Here is a 20,950-nt window from a genome sequence, read left to right on the forward strand (position 1 = left end):
CAAATGGACAGTTATAATTGAAATAAACAAGAAAAGATATTGATCCAGCCATCTGAAGAAGGAGAATTATCCAGCTGAAGCAGGAGAATCTCTATGAGTTACAGGACAGGGGAGTTACATTGGGAGACCTTGTCTAAATAAGAATTGGCAAATTAAAAAATTAAAATCATGCATGAATGATATTGGAGATGAAACAAAGGCTAGACTAGGCTGGGTGAGATGTGGTACCTGAAGGACCTGAGGGACTTATCAGATCAGGACACTGGAGAGACTTCTTTAAATCCCACCAGGCGTAGTTAGTGATGCCTGGATCCAAAACTCTCAAGATTCTTCTGGTTACAGTGACTCTTTATATGCCTTTACACAAAACCTTCTCTTTGTAGCCACATACCTCCCAGACAAAATCTGTATTCTGGTTGAATAACTGAGAGTCTATCCTCCTTCATTTTTGGAGGTTTTCCTGGTATCAGGGTGGATAGGATCAGATCTCCACCATAATAGGAACATGGATTAGAGTAATGGTTCACAAAGTCATTCAGTGATCAAACTCACAAAGTTTGAACTGTTAATGATGCATCTAGGTGTTTTAGTTTTTGAATTTTCTAATATGGGGTTTAACAATTCACCTAAACTTTGCTAAAATTCATTACATTTCCCATACTAAGTTCCAACTATCAGAAATTCTCTTGTCTCTAGCTGCCCTGTAATACAATGTGAGCTGCTACTTCTGAGTATGAAAAAATCTATGAAGAATATAATACCTCCCTTGCTTTTGTCGGTTTCCAGAAATTGAATTTTGTTTCTTTCTTTTGACTTTTGATAGTGTGTTAGCCATGTAGCCCAGGAAATCATTGAACTCTAGATCCTCATGCCTCAGCCTTCCCTAACTCCAGCTGCACACAGACATTCTGATACACTTTTTACCAATGAACTCCTAAAGTTTCCACATCTCATCCTATCTCAGTATTTAGAGGAGCCCCAGTATGCAGATTATTCCTATTCAATGCACCCAGATAACAGGTTGGCTTCCTACTTGGGATCATTCTTACCATCATTTTCCTGAATTCTTATTTCACATTGCAGATGCCAGTATACAGGCTTCTGGTGTGTTAGGCGTGATCTCTTCTACCTGGTATGGCAGTTCACAATTCTAATCTCCCCATGCATCAGGCCCAGTTGGTAAGTCTCCATGCATTTAAGGCCTTCATGTCCTGCAAAATGAGTTCCAGGACAGCCAGGAATAAATAGAGTCCCCGTCAAAAAACAAAAACAAACACCACCCACAACAAAAATGTAGAAGGACAAAAGCTGACTTACTCAGAGTCAGCCACAAAATCTCTCTAACTTCTTAACATCCTTCAGTGTTCAATACAGATTGGACTCTTTCCACATTTCAGTTCTAAAGACAAAGTCTCCTTCAGTCATTGATGCATGTCCCCTGAGCAAGAGTACACACCAGCATGCCCTCTGCCAGATGGCCTCTTAATGACCCACATTTCCTTGGTCATCGTATTGCAGAAACTGCTTTCCTGCCCATTGACCACACTCTCACTAAGGCAGTAATCCACATCTGACTAGATCTCCCTGTTCTGACACAACTGTTCTTGAACATGTGATCCTGCTGCCTTTACCACAATTACAAGCCTCAACAAACATTCTCATCTCAAAACATAATTTCAAAATTTGTGTTGTTTTCCCCTGTACCTAACCCAAATAAACTGTTAATAGTTTTAATATGGAGAGACAAAGAAAAGTCCTGTATGCCATTTTATGTTGCAGGCCTTCCTGAATATTGATTGAGAATGGACTCTGTTGCTCTGTGAATATTGTTTGACCATATTTGGATCAGATGCCAGCACATTCAAACCAGCATCCATCACAGCAAATGACCGGGGAGACAATCCAAAGACTCTTGCTGCTCTTAATGACCACTTGAGTTACATGTTCCCTAATCAACCACAGGCTTTGAGTCCCAGGGTGTGGTGGTTGGAATGAAAATGATCCCTCATAGGCTCATAAAAAATGACAATATTAGGAGGTGTGAACATGTTGGAGAAAATATGTGACTGGGAGCTGGGTTTGATGTTTCAGGAGCTGAATCCAGGTCTATTGACTTACATTCTCTTCCTTCTGCCTGGCCATCTGGGTATAAAAACACCAGCTTCCTCTCCTGCAAAATATCTGCTTACATGTTTTCATACTTCCTGTCAAGTTAATAATTCTCTAAAACTCTTAACTGTAAGCTAGAACAAATTCATTATTTTTGTTTATAGGAGTTGTCACGGTCATGATGTCTCTTAAGAGCAATGGAAACCCTAACTATGACAGAAGTTGGTACTAGTAACAGGGATATTGCTGTAACAGGCTAGAAAATGTTTTTCATCGTAGGAATGTAGTTTTTTATACTTTGGGTTAGGAAAGCAGTAGGATGGTGAGATAGTGATATTGGAGTGTATTTAACAGTGATGACCTGACTCCAGATGTTTCTGTGGATAAGAATATTTATATGTGGCCTAAAACCCATTCTATTGACATTTTGGTGAAGAACTTGGCTGCTTTCTTCCCTTATTAAAAGAATTTGCCTGGGACTAAATTGTAGAGTTATGGATTAGCCATTTTGTCAGAGCATATTTCAAAATAATTTAGCATTGACTCTGTTGCTTGGTTATTAGTACTAGTCTTATGCATATCTCTATGAGAAATGTGAAAGCTGAGCAAGAAAAAAGCAAAATGTAAAATCTGAAGAGAAAAAAAGAATCAGAATTAAGTTTAAAGAAAATCCTGATGATAAGTAGGGTGGCCTCAGGGAAATACCCAGCCAGCAAAGCTTGTAGCCTCTGAAAAGAAATTAAAGAAAAGCATAAGGCAAGGTCTGAGAGAACAAGACTTTAATTCCAGCACTTGGGAGATAAAGGCCAGAAGATATCCAAGTTCATGTCCCACCTGTTCTACAGAACATATTTTGTAACAGCCAAGCATAAGTAGTGAAGGAAACCACCAAAACCAGAAAGTAGGTTGAGTTGTAATTGAATGAGGGGGCCATATTCTATCCCTAGCAAACGAGAGAACTTAGCGGCTTCGGCTATGTGGTTCAGGTTTTAGAGTTAAGGATACGAGACAGAGGTTAGGGACTCCCTTTCTGAGATTCAGACTTGTGACAGTGGTATTACTACGTGAAGGTCCAGAAAGGCCATTGTGTGAAGGTGTGATGGTGAAGCTTGGATTAGCTTTGAGACCTCAAGATTTTAAAGAAAAGACAATCCTGGGGACCTGAAGAGGAATGGTGCACACAAGAATTGGAAACAGTGTAACAGAAAAATTGCGCTCCAGTCAACAAAGGTGAAATGTGTTGTTGATCTGAAGAGTGAGTTGACATCTTACATAGAAAGGCAAATTTTGGAATTTTCCCAGTTGGTATTCAGTTCTGCTTTGATCCAGTATTTCTATACTTTACTCTTTTTCTTCCTTTTTGGAATGGGGATGTATGCATGCTACCATTGTATGTTGGAAGTATGTGTTCTCATTTTTATTTTTATTTTACAAAATTTTGCAGTTAAGATCATATTTGAACCTCAGAAGAAATTTTGGACTTTGAATACTTCAACATTGTTGAGACTGTGATATAGACTTTAGGGACTTTTGAAGTTTGATTAAATACAGTTTTGAATTTTAATATAGCTGCCTGTCTATGGTTCCCAAGGTGAGAATGTGGTGGTTGGAATGAAAAACGGATTCTAGAGGCTCCTAGAGCCTGGAATTATTAGGATGTGTGGTCACATTGGAGGAAGTGTGTCATTGGTAGCATTGGTTGAAGTTTCACTTGCTCAGGCCAGGGCTAGTGTCTTTCTCTCTTTTCCTGCTGTTTGCTGATCCAGATGTAGAACACATCTACCACTCCAGGACCACATACACCTGCATGCCACCATGATTTCTGTCATGGCAATAATAGAGTGAACCTCTGAATTGTTTGCCAGGCATAACTAAATGTTTTTATTTATATGAGTTACTGTGTTCATGATGTCTCTTCACTCCAATATATAGTAAGACGTGCTGTGTGGAGGATCAGATTACTGAATCCTTACACTGTCTATTCACATGTGGTTCATGAAGGTCTGTGCAAATGCTGATATCAAATGTGACACCATCTGGGAAAGAATATTAAGAATTTGATAATGCTAGGAGACATTCATCATCCACTATATGTGCACTGAAGAATATTGCTGACATGTTGCCACATTATCCAGAGTCTTGGCTGGGGAAAGACTTCATATACTCTTGGACTTCAAAAGGCTGATCATATAACATTAAGATGGCTCAATACATGAAAATTGGAACACAAGTTCAAATCCTTAGTGTGATCCCCAGAACTTCATGTGGAAGGAGAAAACTGACCCTTGAGAGTCATCTTATTAAAGCAGCTGGGCAGTCGTGGCGCATGCCTTTAATCCCAGCACTTGGGAGGCAGAGCCAGGCGGATCTCTGTGAGTTCGAGGCCAGCCTGGGCTACCAAGTGAGTTCCAGGAGAGGCACAAAGCTGCACAGAGAAACCCTGTCTCGAAAAAAATGAAAAAAAAAAAGAAATAAAAGGAAATGCAAATCCTGAAAACATGTCTGTAAAATTTTAGTCTCCTGAGGGACTCAAGATGGCAGAGATAGAAAAGAGGTTACAGAAGTTAGTACTCTCGTTACAGAAGAATAGAGAGTTCAGCAGGCATCCCAAAGGCACTTGAATTCTTCCTTCCTAATCTCACAATTTTCTAATTCTTGGCTCTGCAAAGTGTCCACAGAAATCCATCAGAGAAATTTATGGGGCATGAGACTGAAATCAGGTAACATGACACTTCATACGTCCAAATATTTGGGCTGATTGTGGCTCCAACACTGGGAACAAAATCTAAGTCACACCATGAAAACTGAAAGGGTGATGTACAGGGACACCAAGAGGGGCATTCAAACACCTAAGAAGAAACAAAGAGGTTAGTATGCCACACACTGGTGGTTTTGACATAGAGGGAGAGGGGACCTAGGATAAGGGTGAGTGTTACCATGAGATGGCAGTGAATTCCCAGTGCAGTATGTTAGAGTCTGCTTATTCAAGTCACAGCATTCTAGACAGGGCAGGTCAACACCAAGTTGAACTCTCTCAGTCCACAACTGTCAGAAACTGATCTTTAGTTACAAATAGAGACCCAGAGATGTCTATTATGAAATGAGGGCAACAAGGAAGGAGCTGTATGTGAGCCACATGACCATATTTCATGGTGTGATATACAGAATTCTCTGTCTCACTATCTTCCTGTCACAGCCTCTGTATCTGTTCTGCCTTCATACCTGAATCTGACTACTAACCCCAGTAGGTTTATTGATCCCTGTCCACATATCCTGTTCCTAGTCTCTAAAGAGCCTCATGCTTTTGGGAATTATGGACAGGCCAGGATCTGTCCTCCAAGATCTGGGCACAGAGCTTCCCTGCAGAACTTTTCAGGGTTGATGCCTCCCTATGTGGTACCTTCTCCTCTTTCCTGTTCCTCATTTAGATTACAAAGATTACTAAAAAAGAAAACTGCAACTCACCCTCACGAGTTCTATCCCACAACCCTCTTCTTCTACCATGTCAGCTTTCTCTGTGCAATCTAGTTAACTTACTTGCTCAGCTTTGTAAGTTTTCATTTGGGCTCTCAAGTCAGTTATCATGCTACAAGATCACACATAGGTATTCCTTGTGGAATTCCAGTGGCATAGAGATATCAGGTGCTCTCTAAACTCCAAAATAAAGGGTTGATGTTTCTGTGGTAACAGAAAGATCTCTCCATTTTTCTTTACTCAAACAACTGTTACATGAGGTTGATGAGAGATGCTTGAATGATGTAGATGTCTGAGAAAGTTGAATTTGGAAACAGAAATATACTTGATGGGACAACTTTCATTTTTAAAAAATGGTATACTTAACCATTTTTGTTTGTAAATTTGCCGTGTGAACATGTCCATGGAGATATGTAGTAGAAAGTCCTTTTGAACATACCCCATTGGCTGAGGCAAGGTCCACTAAATGCAAAGCATATACACTCCATCCTGTGTTTATTTCAGTGAGCAATATGAAATATGCATCATTAACAGCGTAGCTGAATTCTGAGGGAGCTTCAATCAGAATGGCGGTGTTTTCAGTAAATATTTCACTCTTAAGCTGAGGCTTACAAAGCTATTTATCCTGTCATAGGAATAATTTCATGCCAAAAATAATGGTCTCTAAATGGCAGAGATACAAATCAATCAAAAGCATAACTCCATCTCAAAACAAACGAACAAACAATCCAAAACTGTGTACATACATAGCAACTAACACAACTGAATGAATACATAGATAAATTGAAGATAGATAGATAAATAGATAGATAGATAGATAGATAGATGATAGATAGATAGATAGATAGATAGATAGATAGATAGATAGATAGATCAACAGATAGATGATACTCCAATAAATAAATAATTAAGACTTGGTGTGTGTTTCAATGGAGGGGCTCTTGACTTTCAGGTCAGTTTCAGTTTTTGGCTTTGACCAAGAGAATCCTATCAAGATAAACACCAAAATAAATCCCAGACATCCTATATGTGTGGCACAAGAATCTAATCAGAAGGCAGTATTTGATGCAGAGGTGAAGCAGAGACAGAGAGAGAAAGAGACAGAGACAGAGAAAGAGAGTGAGCTGTAGGGCTATATTGAGCTGTTTTCTCAGTTTTCATGTACTTTCTGCTGTGTTAAAGCAATGGTCTTTACATTTACTTTTACATTACATTTACATAGGAAAGTGGGTACTAAGTATGTTTTGAGATTTGACATTATCTAAAAAATAGATTGATAGTTCTTTACACTTTGATATTAGAAAAGGAAGGTTAATTTTACATAAAAATGCATGTCTTTTCAGGTATAACCTGCAAAGGAAGACAATTTCTCTGGACAGAAGACAAACAAACAAAAAGAATGAAAGTTAAATGTGATGAAATTTAAATTGTATCATAAGCAGCTGGATGTGGTGGCATGTGCCTTTCACACTCCAGGAAGAAACGTGAAACTCTCAATGGCTTTGGACCACTCTGACATAGGAATGAGTTCCAGGCAAACCATAGCTGCATAGTGAGACCCTCCCTTAAAGGACAAACAAACAAACAAATCACTGCATTTACAATCAAAACTAATGTCTTCAATCAATTAAACTTAAGAGACTTTCAAACCCTTCTGTCCCATCTTCTCTCTAATGTCTCTGGATCTAATGGAGGATCAAAATGGATGGAGTTACTCAACGGTTATGAGAGACAATATCAAGACCATAAACCCAGGACCAGGTAGTTACTCTAGGCTGCAGAACTCCCAGTGTCTTCTTGACCCTGACTGAAGAAGTTAGACTCTTTTCCCTTACAAATATACCTCCTAAGCCAGAAGCTGGTGATGCAAACCTTTAACGTTAGAACTTGGAGGCAGTGGTAAGCAGTTCTTTGTGAGTTCCAGGAAGACAATGGCTATTACATAAGAGATCCTCTCTCAAAGTGTGTATATATATATACACACAAAACAAACAAACACTACAGTTATTTAGCTGGTCAGATGGCTGAGCAATTAAGATCATTGGCTGCTCAATGTGGTATTACATACTTTGATGACTCCCATGGGAGGCCTGTCCCTTTATGAATGAAGAAAGAGTGGATGGGAAGGAATAAGACAGGAGGTAGGGGGAGGAAACATGACTTGAAAAGGGAGGGAAAACTGTGGTTTATATGTAAAATAAAGGTAAATTTTAATTAAAAACATACTGTTAATATTAATGAAAAAAGCTCATTGATTGCTTTTCCAGAGGTCCTGGATTCAATTTGCTGCATCATCATGGTGGCTCACAACAGTCTATAATTGTGTATAGTCCCACAGATTCTAATTCCCTCTTCTGGTATGCATAAGTATAAATAGACAACACACACACACACACACACACACACACACACACACGCACACACATGCACATATATACATATATATATATGTATATGTATATATAATATTTTTTAAACAACAACAAACTAAACCAACTATCCCCCCTTGGCCTTTCTACCAACCAAGACCTGCTATATGATTTGATACGAGCACCCCTTCAGATAATATGTACAACTTTTTCAGTATCTAGATTTACTGTGAACCTCTGTGGAAGCCAAAATGTCAAGACAAACCTAAATTTTGAGAGCTCACTCAATGCATCACTCCTATATTAAGTTTTATTTTAATTATGAAGCTGCTGTTTTTGTGCTTTGTTTAGGATTAATTTTTGAGCCAATGTCTTACTCTGTATCTTAGATTGATTTGAAACTCCAAAAAACAGCAATCCTCCTACCTCAGCCTTCTGCCTCATAGGATGACAGTAGTTGAGCAAACACACCAGGCTGAGTTTTGTTCACCTCTGACCCACTTGGTTCTGAGTATGAGTCACCGGTGTTTTTCCTGTTTCTGACAATACACATGCACACAACATCACCTAACAGTGTCCCCAAAGTACTTAGTGAAAAACATATTGTCAAAACTGTGGAATTTGTTCTAGATTAAAGAGCTGAGTTGAAAACTCTGTCAGTCATCTGTTGTGTTATCTGCTCAGAAGTCTGACACAGTTGTCAGATTTGGATCTATTAATATTAAGCAAGGGTTCTGGAGATGTAATCAAGAGAAGTGGGTGTTGCCCTTCAATCATAAACCCTGGCTCTCTTTTCAAAATTATAGGAACTCAAGATCTGGGGAAATGACTGACCTTACAGAACTCAAGTGATTAAGGCCTATGGATCAAAAACTCAAGGTCATTTTTGGATATCTAACAGGTTAGAAGTGAGCCTGAGCTATATAAAACATGTATTCAAAACAATTTTAAAATTGTGCCACAGAGAGTGATGGGGCCATTGGCTCTCTGACAAAAAAGGGTGATTCAGAAAGTAACAACAGGCAATCAAGAATAGGAGATGATCCAGGCATTGATACACACACACACACACACACACACACACACACACACACACACACTCACACACACAAAAAAAAAAAACAAAAAAAAACAAAAAACAAAAAAAACAAAACCAAAACGCACATTATCCAGGCATCTGAGAAACAGAGGATGACAGATCTCTGTAAATGTGAGGCCAGCCTGTTCTCCATAACAAGATTCAGAATGGCCAGAGCTACAAGGTAAGACACTGTTTCAAAAAAACAATGGGATTTAAGACAGGATGTTGGCTCACACTTATGACAACTCAACTGTAATTAGAAATTGTATTGTCATTTATTTTGAGCAAACAAACTAAATTTTAGCACCAAAACAAACAAATAATAATTAGCCAAGTGTGGCTCTGTAGCCTTTTAAACTCAGTGTTCCTTACGCAGTAGCAGACAGATTTCTGTGTGTTCAGGGCCAGGTTGGTCTACAAAGTAACTTACAAGCCAGGCATGTCTACATTGAGAAAACCTGCCTTCATAAATATTTAGGGCCCAGAGAGATGGCTCAAGTGTTTAGAGCACAGATTACTCTTTCAGCTCATTTATCAGAACACCAGGTAATACATGATCACCTGAAACTCCAGATAAGGAGAGATTCAACTCCTCTAGCCTCTTAACTTCATCACTATGAACATTTCTCAAAATAAACACACTCATATACATAACTAAAAATGTAAGAAAATATTTAAAGAGTGAGATAAATGAAACATATATATGTATATATATATATATTTATGTGTATGTATATATTTACACTAAACTTAGACTAAAAATGACTCTGAAGCAGTATTTTATTTATGCATAGCTGACAGGCACCATCATATAATTAAATGGATACAAGTTCTTTTCTTATATATATAGTGTGACAGTTTTTTGCTGTGTAGCTTTGGAGCCTATCCTAGAACTTGCTCTGTAGACCATGCTGGCTTCTAACTCACAGAGATCAGCCTGCCTCTGCCTTATGAGTACTAGGATTAAAGGTGTGAGCCACCACTGCCTGGCTCATTTATTAAATATTTTAAAGTGTATTTATTTTATGTATTATGATTTTTTGCCTGTACTTGTATGTATGTGTGTGTCTGTGCAACATTTGTATGATTTGTGCTTGTTGAATCTAGAAGAGGATGCTGGATTTCAATGATCTGGAATGAGAGAAGGATGTGATTCACTTTTTGTGCTCCCTGTATTGACCTCCAGGCATCTAGTGTAACATTCAGTATTCTAAACTGTGTATCCACTTCTTCAGCACTTCATTTTAAAATCTTTTATGATCTCCTATTTTACATGGTGTTGCACACATAATACAGGTAAGCATTTTACACGGAACAAACCCACAGGCCCATTTATAGTTTATTTCAAAATTCATTCAGTAACTAATTAGTATATTTGTTAATATATTTATGTTTTGGTGGGCAAGATCTCACTCTGTAGTGTAGACATCCCTGGAATTCTTAGAGTAGATAGCCTAGTTGCAAATACATGAAAATATGCCTTCCTGCCCCACTCTTCTTGGTACTAGATTATAGACATTAGCATGGAACAGGTTATTTCTGCTTTTATGCATAGGAAATGGATGTGAGTCCAAAGGCAGCCTCTAACTCACACTGTGAACCACGCTGGCTTCCAACAAATGATTCTTTGCCATTCCCATCCTATGTATGAACAAGCTGGGCTCACAACCAAAATCTGAAATATTTTCATTGGATGGTACACAGAGGTTTGTGTGTGATGATGATAAATTGCATTTCATACCTGAAGATTGCCTAATGGTAGACTTAGTAATGTCTGCAAGACCAATGTCCTGAAGGTCAGGCAGCTCATTCTTCTAGGCTTCTAGGGTTTTCCCTGAGATTTATTTTTGTTTGCTTGCTTGAGTGACTTTGAGTATATTTGTGGTATGAGACAGGATAGCAAGTATCACAGGCTACCATTTAATGGTTGAAGGTAACTTTGAACTTCAAAGTCCTCCTTCCTTGCCCTCACAAATACAGGAATAGCAGGTAGATGCCACCATTCTTTCACTTATGACAAAATACCTAAAAGTATTTCGATTCATATAAAAACTTGTTTTGAATGTCTTCCACTCTTGATCAGATTTCTGAATCCACACCCAGTATATCCACATGGTTTCCAAAGATGCTTCAATATGCTGAGCATTTAACTGCTCTTCTAAAGCCTGCAGTTTCTCTGTAGTTAAAGACCATTGCTGAACCCATACAGGCTTATCTGTTAATCATTTTAAAGGTAGAGCTGTTAGTGTCTTTGAAAATCAGCAGTTGTTGTGCCATGTTCTTGTTCATTCTGTATGGTCAGTGACTGTTCTTTATAGTATTTCCTAATATTTCTCTCAGAAACATGTATTAGTTTATTGTTTTGTTCTGAGTTTCGAGAAATGTTAATCTGAGTATTCCATTGTTGTAATAGAACATGGCCCCATAAATTTATAGATATATTAGCTACATATGACTTAATTTTTCTCTCTGTCCTTCAGGCACTATACATTCAAGCCATGTTATGGTCTGTTTCACTTGAGATAGTGTTCCAATCCCTAACAGCTGAACATATACCTCCTGAAAAGACCAATTTGGATGCCAAAATTCTGGTGCAATTATCGTAACCTCCCCATTTGTGTCTACCAAACATTCCAAGCAAATGTTATTTATTCATAATTTTATTTTTGGTGTTTGCTCATTTATTGAAGTTTGCCAAAAATTCACTTCATGTTTTCTACTGAATTTCCTGTTCTCTCTTCTACAGCTGTTTTATCACCCTGAGCAGCCTGGTTTATTCCAACAGGCATTAGTTTTAATTGCTCTGGGAGGGGTCTCTTTTAAGATCTCTGGATAGGCCTGAATTGAATTTGCCATGGGGTCCTGTGTGACGCCCCTCAGAGAGTTTCCCAATGGGAGAGCAAAGAATTACCTTGTCTGTCCCTTGTTGATCTACATTCATTAGTCCAATGTTCACTCTTACCACACCTTCTGCGTAATCCAGAAGGGAGGGGCATTCTGTTGCCATTGTTCCTTTAATCAACAGTGTTTCTAGAAATGCCCTGTTTACACGACCTTTTCAAATGATCTTGTTTACTGCAATTAAAATATCTGACATCAATATTTTTCCTCAAAGCTTTTGATATCACCTCTCCTATTCACATAATATCATGGTCATGAGTCTCAGTATTAATTGTGTCTCTTATCCAATCCTCCAATTGTGCTGATCTTGTGTCTAATAGCCAGACTATTCTTTTCATGCTGTACTTTCATCCTCAAAAGCCAAAGATTCAATTATTATCTGTCTAGCTTTTGAATTTAGTGTCATTCTAGTTACTTCTGAAGACAGACTTTGTAAGAATTCTGTAAAGGATTCTCTGGGGTCTTGTATAACTTTTGTATGTTGATGTTACATACATCCTATCAACATTAATTATTCTCTCACTTAATTCTTCCATTGTCACACTGCCTAGTGTGTTATCAAGCAGAGACCACATTCCTTCCATTGGAAAAATTTTCCCATTTTTTAATGTGGGAAAAATTCTCTTTTAACTAATTTCACCCTTTAAGATATTTTAATTGACTCACCAGGTCTGTCAAGTGTGTAGAACAGTAGAAGTCCGAGGGAATTTCAAAGCAGCTACCTAGTGTGGTGGCAGTCTGAGAGTGGATCCAGAGACAGCCCACCACCCACCAGGAGAAAGAACGCCAAAGAGAGTATGGCTATGTTCTCCAGCCTGAGTGGTACAACTGGCCCTGAGCCAGGAGCTCTGTAATCCCACAAGTGGGTTTTTACTGAAATCTTGCCACATTTGTTGGGGGCCAATTGTAGATGAATTTCTAAAGGGTCTTATTAAACAAAAAAACATGGAGTAAGATATATGGGTGAAATGCTTAGAGATGAGGGAAATGGGGAAAGCCACAGCTAACTTTTCCTCACCAACTCTGCAGCTTCCAAATACCAGTTACTTCTTTTCTACTCACATCACATGTGCCTTGCTGTTCTGCCATCTGATTTGTTTTCTCCACCCACCTACATCACTTCTTCTTCCTGCCCAGTTCTGTCACTTCCTGTCTGTCTATACAGACCTCCAGACCTCCAATGGTTAACTAGTTTTGGAATTTAAGCCATGTGCTACTACACCTGGCTCTGTTTCCAGTGTGGCCTTGAACACACAGAAATCCTGCCTGCGGAGTGATAGGATTAAAAGTGTATGCTAACATTATGTGACTTCTGTGTTGTGGCTGGCTTTTTCCTCTGTTGTCCAGGCAAGCTTTATTTATTAAAGCACAAATAAAATATCACCACATTCCAGCACAAATATACATCACCACAGTCAGATCTGGGATATTTCTAAGCATGCTTCATGGTCTAAAATTCAGAGAATAACATGAAATTGTGTGAAAAGTCTGCCTTCCTTCCTTCATCTAATACTGATGTGAAGGCATTTGCTCTCCAGACCATGCTCTTTTTCCTAATCAAATGTACTTGTTTAGGTCCAGAAATGATCTTTTTGTTGTTTTTGTTAATGAGACAAGGTTTCTCTGTGCAGTTATCATGCCTGCCCTGGATCTTGCTCTGTAGACAGGGTGGTCTCAAACTCACAGAGCTTTGCCTGGCTCGGCCTCCTGAGTACTGGGGTTAAAGGTATGTGCCACTGCCACCTGGCCAGAAATGTTCTTCTCTTTTCTTTTTGAGATTATCATCTACACCATTTAACCCTTCCATTTCCTCCCTCCAATACATCTAATGGGTCCTTCTTCCTCTTTTTAAGTCTGTAACCTCCTTTTGTCACTAATTGCTATTTTGTGAATATATGTAGATACATATATATTTCTAAATACAACCTGCTGAATCAGTGTAATTCTACCTCTGATGTTTATTTAGGGCTCACCATTTAGGAGAACCTGCAGTTATGTTCTCTCTAGACTATCACAATACCTAACAGAAAACAGCAAAAAATTTTTCTTATACCTCTTTGTCCTTATATGGAGTACCAAGTGCTCTCAACTGCAGAGCCATCTCTACAGTTTCAAAGGCATACTATATTGACTTGTGATACACATCAGAGACCCAGACAGTCAGTGCTCTGAATGGAGAATGTGATTTGATACTAAGGCTCTGTTCCTGGAAGCAGATTCTCCCAAAGAATGTGTGTGTGTGTGTGTGTGTGTGTAGGATGAACATCAGGCTCTGAGTTGCAGAGATGTAGCTAGAATGTTTACATTAGAGGGTCTTGACCAGAAGCTTGAGGCAGAGCTGAGGAACCAGGAGGATGATTCCAACCAAAGGCCCTCCCCTACATATGCTACTCCATTGTCTGAAATAACCTGGAAGCACATAGACATTAGAAATGCCTTGTGAGCATCAAGCATTAAAAAATTACTTACACTGTCTTCTCATTTTGGTGAATAAACTGCCCTTGAAAGGTATGAGGATCTCACTGGATAGACTCAGTGTAGTCTGTAGTTGGAGTTTTGACCTCAACATTCACAGACATTTTGGAAGAACAAGATGTCCCATGATCACAATAGGACCTTAGGTGTGATAGCTCACCTATGTGAGTGTAGATGGAATTGTAAGTTCCATCCAATGTCCCTTCTTAAAAAGTGTTAATTTTTTTTAATTTTTATTTTTATTTTGCAATACAATTCAGTTCTACATATCAGCCACGGATTCCCTTGTTCTCCCCCCTCCAGCCCCCCTCACCTTCCCCCCAGCCCATCCCCCATTCCCACCACCTCCAGGTCAAAGCCTCCCCCGCGGACTGAGATCAACCTGGTAGACTCAATTCAAGGTAGGGGGTTGTGTAGGAAAACTATCTTCATAGTCACAACAGTTCCCAGGCTAAGTTCTGTCCAGAGTGTGGTGGTATTGTGTTCCCCAAAATATTGTGTACCTTAATAAACTTATCTGGGGTCAGAGAACAGACAGCCACTAAATACAAAGGCTAGAAAATGGTGGCACTCACACCTTTAATCCTAGCATTCCAAAGACAGAAATCCCTCTGGATCTCTGTGAGTTCAAGGCCACATTGGAAACAGCCGGGTTGGTAACTCACGCCTTTAATCCCAGAAAGCAGCCTTTAATCCCAAGGAGTGGTGGTAGAAAGCAGAAAGGTGTATAAGGTGTGAGGACCAGAAACTGGAAGCCTTTGGCTGGTTAAGCTTTCTGGCTTCTAGCAGCAGTTCAGCTGAGAGCCATTGGGATGAGGACACAGAAGCTTCCAGTCTGAGGAAACAAGACCAGCTGAGAAGTTGGCTAGGTGAGGTTAGTTGTGGCTTGTTCTGGTACTCTGACCTTCCAGCATTTACCCCAATAACTGGTCTCTGGTTAGATCTTATTAATAAGAACTGTTAAGATTCATGCTACACCAGAGTGTGATTTTTTTAGGAGCCATCTCCAGTTATTAAGTTATGTGAGTTAGCAACCAGTACAGCAACCATTCTAGAAAAGACTACTAGTACATATTTGAATAAAACCAAGAAAATAGAATACAATTTAACAACTATTTTATTGTTATATGATACAGGGCAAAAAGAGGGAGGTAAATAACAAGAGTGGGTACTCCTTTAACAAAATAAAGGCCAAGCTTACATACGAATATTTAACATCTAGTCTCAGGTGCATCTAGTCTCTAGGTAAGAATTTTTCCCTCAGCAAACTTTGGTGTATACACACCGCCTCCTCTCTGATTATCCTGGTTGTAATCCTTTCCATAATCCAAAACATTCTTCATAGGAGATGGTGTCTTCACCAAACATTTCAGTTTGACATCAATGTACACATAAACCACCAAACATTGGGAGGTAAAGAAAGGAGAACAATGTCATAAAGGACAGCAGTTCTTTTTGGTACCACAGGTCTTGGACTACAATTTCTATGATCATAATAGATGAGGTGCCATTCTGATTTTGAATGAAAAACTGAGGTAAATGACTGAGTTGGGAACCAAATGAGAACATCCAGGTTCCTAATCTGACCGTAAGTTTAAAATTAACTTGCAGAGGGAAGTCACTGGTGTACTTATCTTGAGAGATGTACACTTGTATGTGTAAATCTCTGTTTCTGATCCTACATGACACTTGTCCTCCATGGTCTCAATGTTGTTCATCAAGTCATTGAATGTGGCATAGTTCCAGTGAAGAATAGTTTGTTTCTGAGGCATCTAAGAGTATCAGAAACCACATGTTTTGGACACCTTACTGAAGTCCTATGCTCTGAATTTCTCTCTCAGATTCCAGGAGCAACCTACTCCTGTTCATGACAAACACGGACAAAGTCTGGTCTTCAGGTCATAGACACAGCGCTGAAAACATTGAGGGCAGAATTCTGTTCCAAAGGAGACTTTCTTGGGCTGTCTATTGGATCGGAGTATATCCAGGAGATCAGGACATAGTTTGGCAAATTTGTCAACAAGGACATGACCCCTTTCACCATAGCATTCCAGTGGAGCAGGGTAGAACTCCTCAGTCAACTTGCTTAGGTGGGTCATGCTTTGGAGAAGTTCCTTCAGAATATACGTGGATAGGTCATTGTCATATAAGTTGACCCTGGTTAGCTGGAGGCACTGGCTCAGGGCAGGCAGGAGGGCACTAAGATGAGAGTCTCCCATCCTGCAGTGCTCTAACTCCAGGCTCTGCAAAGTGTCTCCTACATTCTTGAGGAGAAAAAGCAGATGTGTGGGATGTAAGTTAAATAATGCTACCCCAAAGAGGTTCAGGTGCTTCAAATGGAAGAGTCTCCTGCACTGGGATAAGTGCTTCAAGTCTGACTGGGAGATTTGGCAGAGACTGACAGAAAGAGTCTCCAAAGGGCTCTTGACACATCTAGGGAAACAAAAAGAGATTGGTTCTGTCACATGATATGAGAAGACATTTTAATGTAATCCATCATAGAGGGAAGTCAGGAGAGGTATTCAGACTGGGCAGCAACCTGAAAGCAGGATTTATACATACAGGCCATGCAGAAATGCTGCTTATGAGTTGGCCCTCCATATCCTGTTCACCCTGCCTTCTTATAGAACACAGGACAACTAGCCCAGGATTGGCCACAGTCACAGTAGATTTTGCCTTCCCAAATTAATCTCCAATTACAAGAAATAGTCTTTAGGATTGACAAATGCCTGATACTATGAAGGCATTTTTTGATTTGAGGTTCTCACTTCTTGGATGACTCTATCATTTGTCAACTTGATACAAAATCAGCCAGTATAGGGGAGCACTGAAGCAAAGACAGTCTTTTTTAGAGCTGAAAACGCAGCCTATTATTGTCTGCTCACTAGAGTCACACCATTGCCTTATCAGACCAATCACAATCACATATGGTAGACTCAGAACACAACTATGCAGCTTCTCATTCTCACTTTGTCAGAGAACCAGAGATAGCCAATACATCCGAGAAGGACACAAACAAGGAGGTCTAGTCCCAGATTGTTCTGGTGACCTTTTTGCCCTGTGCCCTGCAGAAGTCAATGAAGTCCTACTGCTTCAAAAATAGCCTATGTGCATGATCTCAGTGCATCAATCCCTGAAACTGATCATCAGCCCATTGCCACCAATTTGCTATCTACTGAGCCCAAAGCTGTGTTCAAATCATCCTTCCCTCCAAGGGGAGATATAAATGGACAATGGTTCCACCTGGGAACTGTAACTAGATTACTGTTCACAAAGATATAAGGACAGAGATCCCCAAGTAACATGTGCAGGCATGATTCTTCTTCACCTTAGGACACTATGCTCCTTCCTGTTCCCTTGCTATCAGGGTTAGCAGGAGCAAAAGGAAGTATACTCAATACACATAAAGAGTCTACATCTGACCCACTAGTTCATCTACTAAAAAAAATTTTCTCTTCAATTCTCTAACAACAGCTCATTCACTGATTGATAAATGGTCATTGAAGTAATTGAAGTTTTGACAAATTATCATGGCATCAACCCTATACTCAGATGTTGTAATGAGACCATCATTCTGAAATTCACAGTGACAGGCTGGCCTCAGGTGGTCACTAATCTCAATTGTACTAGAAGAAAGTTTGCTGTGGTATTATACAAAGCTCTTTATGCTTTCTTACCTGAACAACTGTTTCATGTGCTTACTGGAAAAATAGACACCATCCATGGAGAGATGCTGTAGACAGTTGAGTTTGGCAATTTGAGAAATGAACCTGGCAGCACACTTCTCCTCTATGTTTGCCAAGGTATTTACAGCTTTGTCGGTGTTCATGTAAATGCGAGCTAGATGGAGTCTGCGCAAATTTCTCATCTGTCCAAAACAAGGTGCAAAATGACTCAGTATGACCAGAGACCAGTTTGTGGATAGTTCCAGTTCCTCAATGTAGTCTGGCTGGAAAGTTTTCAAGACCATCATGATAGTGTCTAAAGGAGTCACACAGATTGACATCTTTATACAGCACAGCCTCACAGAACCTTTTCGCTGCTGAGCCCACTGCAACAAGTATGCTTGCTGTTCATTCAGGTCAAATCTTAGGTCAAAATCAGTGACCACCTTCAGGAGCCTCCTCACGGCATATCTAAAATGAGCATTTCCTGTTTGCTTCTTACTCAATGTCTCTTTAGAGCAGTCTAAACCTTGTATTCCAGGCCATACATCCCAGAAGACATTGTGCATGTTTCTCAGGTCCAGCACTCGAAGCTTTGACCTTCTGAGAGGGGAAAAAAATGAAGTGTTACAATGAAAGTAGAGAACCAACACAGAGCCAACTTTCATTTCACTTCTCTGATGTTAGCAACAACACGTGTCAGCCAAGGGCTCTTTGCGTGATCTACATCTGGATGCTTCTGCTGCTTCTGTTCATTCACTTACTATTCATCTATAATCTTATTACCTGGTGGCGAGGACAGATAAGGCTAATGCTACTATGGCTACATCTACACTGAGGTACCCTCTACTTCTGAAGGTTGATTATATTATTACTCAAGTTATATATAGAGGCTTCTACTTCTACCAACCTCAAAGTGGAGAACCACACAAGCCTCCAAACCACCACCGACACAATTCTAAGTGACTCTACGGGTCTATACCTGTAACTCAGTGACACCCATTGTATTATTCCTTGGCCATACCTGAAGTGAGCCTTGTCTATCAACATGACGTCTACACCATCCAGTATAGCTTGCAATATCACGATATCAGGGACCTTCATCATTGCCCCCACAGGGAGGCAGGCAAAGGGCCATACTGCCACCATTGCTGTCAGTATCTTCATATGTCTGCTCTTGAAGGCCTCCTTGAACAGGGACGGGAAGAACTCGGAGGGGAGCTGCTGCAGAACTGAGATGGCCAAGGCCTCATTCCTAAGCAGATTCTTCATTGAGAGTTCCAGGAGTTTAGATGGTGGCTCAAAGCTCATTGTGATGCGTCTTCAGACAAAAGTACCTGGTAAAACATTCAGGAGTCATTATTCCATGCTATGTCTTAGAATTTTGTGAGTTTCCCCTATCAAAGAAACCAACCTAGGCCAGAATCCCTGATCAAGCAATAGTCAACAACTCAGTGTGTCTTCTTGTAATATCTGGTCATCTCAAACACTCATCACCATCATAATGTGGAGTTCCTCATCAGAACTGACCCAGGTACAAATTAACATTGTCCCACCAGGTACCAAGCTCTGATCCTCTGATTCTCATTCCCCTTTGGAAAGATAGTTCAGAAGCAAGCAATCAGACCATCCTCTTGTTATGCCAAGTAGAGACTGATCCCCTTTGAAGTCCATTAAGAAAAGAGAGTTCTAAGGTCACATGTACAACCCTCATGTGTTCTACATTCAATCTGCATGGCAAAGAATGCAGAGATTCTCACAAGGATCTGAGCTCTTGGACTTTTATGATCCTTTCTCCTCACCACTTCCCTCTATAGCCCCCATCCCATTGACACACTTCTATCTGACTGGGAGATTGATTTTACATCTGTTCAATCCTCTTTATGATTATATTTTCTTAGTGTATATCTACTGATCCATAGCTCCTTGTTTTGTTTGAAATTGAGCTCCAGGCTTTACTCTTGTCATGATAAAACTATGATCCAGCTCACTGTATATTTTTCAATTAATCATTAAGTTTACTAATTAGTTATTAATTAGTTCACTTTTTTGAGACAGGGTCTGACCTGATAGATTGTCGGTCGGGTAACACCCTATCTAGACTACTCGGACCACACACAGAGCAATAAACCCACTTATAAAGCTTGGCCCTCATGTTTGGTACTTTCTTTTTCTGTTTTTTTGAAAGAGCCAAGAGCACCCACAAAACACTATTAACAATGTTGACTATGACCTTGGATAAATAAGAAAGACAGTAGAAGAAAATCCAGTTTCATTTAATTTTAAAAATATGTTTTTGCATATAGTGGAGGTTTGAGTGGAATTATCTATGTTTCCTAACCTGAAAGAGCATATTGTGCAAACCAGGAATGTCCCTCTTGACACTAATCAAGCTAGTCACTCACAGTGTTCTCTGTTTTGGCACCCATGGGTGCCTAGGGCACTCTCACTTTAAAACACTGAGTAGATGAAAGGCGTTTTGGAAGAAACCTGTCATGAAAACTCTTTGGACAAAACATCAAGAAGATTTCATGGCTGTTCTATTCTCCATAGTATATTTTAGGCTAGTCTAGGTTAAGAGTTATCTAATGAAATATGAAATATATTGATCCTTGGTTCAGATGTTTGGTTTGATTCCACTACATAAGTTATCCAAAAATGAGAAACATGCCAAGGTTTTCTATTCAATTTCATCTCTTCATTCACCCATGTCTACCCTGGATCTGGAATTTCTGTGATGTGGACTTTAGTTCTACTCACCAGGTGAGGCTAGTGTCTATACCCAGAATCCTTTTTGGTTTTCTGTTTGAGTTTGTCTCTCGGACAATGTCAGATCAAATAAGCAAGGCTAACACAACCTTTTTTTTTTAAATCTC

At 39.6% G+C, this 20,950-nt stretch overlaps 1 protein-coding gene across 1 annotated transcript; it reads right to left on the reverse strand.

Moving 5' to 3' along the window:
• Window positions 1–16,274: 16,274 nt before the first annotated feature.
• On the reverse strand, window positions 16,275–19,385 carry LOC131903862 (PRAME family member 12-like). Its single transcript, XM_059254674.1, has 3 exons — window positions 19,099–19,385; window positions 18,087–18,677; window positions 16,275–16,842 (listed from the first exon to the last, which is right to left on the reverse strand). Exons 1-3 carry the CDS (start codon window positions 19,383–19,385, stop codon window positions 16,275–16,277), a joined length of 1,446 nt encoding a protein of 481 aa, XP_059110657.1.
• Window positions 19,386–20,950: the final 1,565 nt, after the last annotated feature.

Source organism: Peromyscus eremicus, chromosome 1, assembly GCF_949786415.1.
Source record: "Peromyscus eremicus chromosome 1, PerEre_H2_v1, whole genome shotgun sequence".
Lineage (NCBI taxonomy): Eukaryota > Metazoa > Chordata > Mammalia > Rodentia > Cricetidae > Peromyscus > Peromyscus eremicus.

Bases quoted from the DNA above. Each gene is read 5' to 3' on its own strand.
- LOC131903862 (XM_059254674.1), bottom strand. From the start codon at position 19,385: ATGAGCTTTGAGCCACCATCTAAACTCCTGGAACTCTCAATGAAGAAT. The intron at 18,678-19,098 runs GTATGGCCAAGG...TTCCCCTCTCAG, and splicing joins ATAGACAAGGCTCACTTCAG to AAGGTCAAAGCTTCGAGTGC. The intron at 16,843-18,086 runs GTAAGAAAGCAT...TTGTTTCCCTAG, and splicing joins CACATGAAACAGTTGTTCAG to ATGTGTCAAGAGCCCTTTGG.